Source organism: Bubalus kerabau, chromosome 3 (assembly GCF_029407905.1).
Source record: "Bubalus kerabau isolate K-KA32 ecotype Philippines breed swamp buffalo chromosome 3, PCC_UOA_SB_1v2, whole genome shotgun sequence".
NCBI classification, from domain to species: domain Eukaryota; kingdom Metazoa; phylum Chordata; class Mammalia; order Artiodactyla; family Bovidae; genus Bubalus; species Bubalus kerabau.
This window is the reverse complement of record NC_073626.1, coordinates 26,481,795-26,487,035: the sequence shown is the minus strand read 5'-3', so window position 1 is coordinate 26,487,035 and position 5,241 is coordinate 26,481,795. Positions and strand designations below refer to the sequence as shown.

General features: G+C 41.8%; 1 protein-coding gene across 1 annotated transcript; it reads right to left on the bottom strand.

The window, feature by feature from the left end:
- Window positions 1-291: 291 nt before the first annotated feature.
- LOC129645786 (mamu class II histocompatibility antigen, DR alpha chain) lies at window positions 292-5,023 on the bottom strand. The gene is made up of 5 exons (XM_055571193.1): window positions 4,858-5,023; window positions 2,598-2,843; window positions 1,884-2,165; window positions 1,424-1,589; window positions 292-730 (listed from the first exon to the last, which is right to left on the bottom strand). Exons 1-4 carry the CDS (start codon window positions 4,934-4,936, stop codon window positions 1,435-1,437), a joined length of 762 nt encoding a protein of 253 aa, XP_055427168.1. The 5' UTR covers window positions 4,937-5,023; the 3' UTR covers window positions 292-730; window positions 1,424-1,434.
- Between the last annotated feature and the right edge of the window lie 218 nt (window positions 5,024-5,241).

Sequence of the window (5,241 nt, the reverse complement as noted above, 5' to 3'; positions counted from 1 at the left end):
TTTGAGATTCACTCTATTAATGATCCAAATATCTCATTGATTCAGAGGCATAAGAATCCAAACCAGACTATGAACCTGTTGTTAAGTCATCTCTCAACAAATAAACCTTACTCTAGTGTTTTCCAGATGAGGACCAGACCTTGAGAACTGGATTGCTGGCAGATTCTCCAAATGAGACTAGAGTTCTAATGAACTAGGATATTTCTGATTAACGAGAAAGCCTATAAGATACATTCACCATTTAGACTTTTCAAGATGAAAGGATCACCTATATTCCCCAGCCTCCATGAAGAACTGACTCAGACACCAAAAACTTCAACCTGAGACCCACTTGAAGTTTACTGTATTCAGAAAAATGACAATCACAGTTAGAAGAAACTCCAAGTAATAAGTATACAAGAGATGCACCCATAGAACTTTCCAAAGGTTCCATAGCAGGAAAAAAAAAGGATCCTATGGGGTCCATTCCAAAGGCATTACATGGTGATAATAAGAAGACAGTGGAAAATGGAGGGAAAACCAATACAAGAAGGAGCAGTAGACAGGGAATAACTAGACATTAGAATCTGGAGATTGTGGAAGGCATCTTACTCTTAGGGTAAGTAAAGGACTGGGAAGTGCTGAAGCATGGTTGTCTTCAGTGAGGTGAACAATTGGAGAATTGCCGGGTTTGTAAAGCTATTAAGGCAGAAATATCTTCATTGATCTTCTCTGTAACAAAGTCCATTACCTGTAGCAGAACACACAAAGTTACTATAGAGTTTAAAATGAATATTTTGAGCTCTTATCTTCAGATTCCTTACTCTTACTCCTTAACACCTGACTTTGGAAAAGTCTCAATATTTGTGTGACCTCTCATAAATGCAACCTTTCCAACACGAACTGCTATTTCCTACCTTCCGTGAAAGAATGAAGCAGCAGGCCATGTTTCATTTTCTCTTAGATCTTTTGACACCATTTTTTTTTTTTTTCCAGAACGGAGGGGCAAAAGCAGGCATGGGTCTCCAAGACATTTCCACTTCATACTGTTACCCTAAACCCCCAAAAAGTGACACTCTGGAAATGCTTCAAAGCTGATGTCTTATCTCAGGAAATATAAAGCCAGGAAGTGTTGTAATCTTGAGGTTGGCTTTCCTAGATCATTGGACTCACTATTTTAATGTGAAACAACTATTTTGGGTACTGGAGATAGTTTCCAAGACTGAAGGCATGATCTTTGGTAACATGTATGGAATGGGGTGTAGGAATGCAGGGCTTTGGAATATCAGATGATGACAATGTCTGATTCTGTCCATTGTGATAAATTAGGAGCCATGACTTTTGGAATGGTTTTCCTTTAAAGGCATCGCATGTCCTTTTCCTCACTCTTTTCCTCTGCTTGAATCATTCCAGAGATGTCATCCTCTGACCACAGAAGACTCACCTGCAGGCACCTCACAGAGGCCCTCGGCGTTCAGCAGTGTTGGCTTTGCGCACGCCCTTGATGATGAAGACGGTCCCTGCAATGATGCCCACCAGAGCCACAATCAGGCCCAGGGCACACACCGCATTCTCTGTGGTCTCTGGGAGGGGGGACGGAGCTTCATACTCTGGGGAAAAATAAGTCAGAGTACATAAGAAATGCATGTGGTAGGGAGCAGCACTTAGCACAAAATATATGATACTTAGTCAAAAGAATTATTTTTTTTTCATCAATTAAATGAGAGGAAGACAGGACGATGTCAGGGAATTACAGATGAGAAGAGCGGAAAGCAGAGCAATGGGAGAAGATCAGAAACCAGAACTGGAGCAGTTGTGAAGCAGATCCTCGGGGTCCCTAAGGACCAGACACATGCATCACAGGAGGAACAATGAAGTAAAGGAGACTGAAGGATGGTACTCACCCCAGTGCTTGAGAAGAGGCTCATTCAAACCCAAGTGCTCCACCTTGCAGTCATAGACATCCTCTGTTGTGGGCAGGAAGGGGAGGTAGTGGAACTTGCGGAAAAGGTGGTCATTCCTGGGCAGGAAGACCGTCTGTGACACTCCGTCAGTGACAGGTTTGCCATTTCGAAGCCATGTGACACTGATCACGGGTGGGGAGAATTTGTCAATGAAGCAGATGAGTGTGTTGGGCTCTCCCAGTTCCACAGGCTTATTTGGGAGCAGAGTCACTTCTGGAGGAACTGGGAGACAAGCAACAGAAATTAGCCTTCCCTGCTTAGCCCTGCCCCTCTTCCTCCCACCGAGGCTGACATAGCAGCTGAAACTGTCTTGGGAATATATGCCATGGTCTCAGATACCCAGCTCTTATTCCCTCCCCCATGAAAAGGGAACCAGTACTGGGCATAACATATTCAAGGACCTCATTCCTGGCTCCCCCAGCATGGACTCAGGGCAAAGGCTTTATGACAGACTGTGGTTGCCAAAGACAAGATCTGAGCACATCAAGAAAGGAGAAAACTCCTGAAGTTCTTGGGCTGGTGGCATAAGAATGTGGGGTTTGCATAGGACAATAATAGGCCCTGAGGGGAAAGTCTCAGTAACAAAACACAAAGAGCTCAAGCATCTGTTTAAAGCTACAATTCCCAAGTCTAGGAGTACTGGAGCAGAGGTACCATTGGTGTTTGGGGTGTTGTTGGAGCGCTTTATCATGATGTCCAGGTTGGCTTTCATCACAGCCATATTGGCCAGGGCACCCTGAGCCTCAAAGCTGGCAAAATGTCCAAATTCTGGAAGCCGCCACACCGTCTCCTTCTTCGTCATATCCACGTGGAAAATCTCATCACCATCAAAGTCAAACATAAACTCGGCTGATTCCTCAGGTTTCAGATAGAACTCAGCTTGGATGATCACATGATCCTCTGAAAAGACAAGAAAGGGGGTCAGGGTGGGAACCAGGAGAGGAAGATGGAGAAGAACCCAGGATGTGAGATGCACATATGTGGGCAGGGGTGGTAGAAAGGGAGGGCCATGTGGGAAGGAGGAGTGATGGAGAGTAGGGATGAGTTGGAAGACAAGGCCTGCGTGGAGGACATTCGTGCTGAGCAGAGCTAGGGGTGGAGAAGCAAAGGGACAGTGTGAGGGCTGAAGGAAATGAGGGCTGAAAACCTGGAGTTCCATGAAGCTTTTGTTTGGTTCCATGTTACTGACTGAGAAATGATTCCCTCTTTAGAAATCCAGTAGCAGCTCTTATAAGAGAAATGTTCCCTCACACTCTTGATTTAGAAATTAAATCTCCTTAAGCCAGAATCCCAGGGCATGTCTCAGAGCACTGAAACTCTAAGAAGAGACACTGTTTAAAAAGTTGTATATGAACTTGGAATGAAATTAAATCTCAAATTCTCATTCAGCCACCTAGTGATCTTGAGTAGATCACTGTATCTACTTGTATGTAGGTTTTCTATTATATTGTATTGTGGTTTTCTTTCTTTGCTGGGTTTGTTTTTAAGATGAAATGAGACTGGTTTTAAGTAATTTCTTAGTATATCATCAGGACTACAGCAAGCACTTTAGCATCAGAAATAGATTTGTGTTTAAGGACCAGAGCCATGAAATGTATGAATGGAGATGATGGTACCCAAATAATTAAGTGTGAGACCTTGTAGCATTGTAGAGCACTGACTTTTCTGTATCCATACCCACATTCTGCATCCCTCTGAGGGGATGATTATATTTGGATTGACCTCATCACCATTCCCTTATATCTTAAAGATCTTTAAATTAGACTGTCATTAAGGGACACATTCTATTATGGTTGACAGGGAGAATAATCTGTACTAAAGGAATAGTTGATTTCAAATAAGAAAGCTACAATTGTATAGTATGTTGCCTTTGTGGTGTATGCAAATAAGAGGTGGGTTTTAAACTCCAACTGTACATTGATAAACGTAGGGATTTATTTCACATTTGCAGCTATAAACACACACACACACACACACACACATTCTAACTTCCTCTTTTCACTCCAGGGGAAGTTATCTTTTATGGTAGGCATCCTCATATATGGCTCTTTCTGGGCAATAGAAACCTACATCTGTCATCATGAGTCTTTACTTATTTCCAGCCTATCTGCCACCTTGCCACCCTCTTTGGGGGTCACTCCAGGTGAGGAATATTTTTTCATAATAAACCCACACAATATTTGCTCTGAAGATGGGAGAGAATAACATCAGGTTCTTCACCTCTTACTCGTTTTTCCACTCTCTGGGAAATATTACTAAGCAATAGTGACCATAGAGCCCTATAAGTTCCATTCTAATTGGGGCTGTTACTGTCCCAAGAGGCTGTCCATTAAATGTGACTCATATCAGCATACCTGCCCTTCCCCCTCCCTTGCGTGGATGGTTGCTTTTTGATGGCTTTCCTTTCTAATGGTCTTCAATACAATGTCTGTGCTCCAAATAGGCTGATGGGATTCATAGGCCAAAAAATAGCTACCAAGGTAAAAATAGCTTAGAACAGGTGCCAAGAAATTCTGATATTTTTTCTGATTTAATCCTCACAAAATTACAGGGATGTTTTAACTTTTACTAATTTTCCAGGAATGAAAAATGAAAGTACAGAAAGTTAACTTGTTAATGCCTGTCAGAAAATATCTCCCTGCAAGTTTGGTTTATATCAAAGTCAATAGCATGAATCAGTACACAGCTCAATTTTGCTCCTCTAATTTTAGTTGTACTTCTTGGTTTTACTTCAATTCGTGGTGAGGAGAGAACTCTTCCAATTACAATTTATTATAATTCTAGAGTTAGACCCACATAACACCTATCACACTTCTCTTTCATTCTAAAGACTGTCTTGCAAATGTCCACAGTTCATTTCTCCGAAGCTCTTAGAACTTATTTATTCCTAGTTTTGAACTCTTTCAGCACTTACCTTTAATAGCCCATGATTCCTGTAGGCTGATCAGGACAGTGATGAAAAGTCCTAATATTGGGACCCTGGTTATGGCCATTTTCTTCTTCGGTGTCTTGATGAGGGTCAGTGTCTTGATAAGAGCTCAAGGTGGATTAGAACAGACAGGAATATGAGAAAAGAGAATGTAGGGTGTCATAGAGTCTGACTGATTAAAAATTTAAAATTAGTTGAGCTGCAGCCAATCAGAAAAATCTTTTGAGATGACACTGCTGTTGCTAAGGGAAACACTCTGGCAAAGGGTCCAGGAAAGGAGAAGCTGTGTGCATTAAAATGAAAAGGAACTTCTTAATTAACCAAACAAACTCACAACCAAACAAAAAGAATGAAAAACTGAGTTTTCAA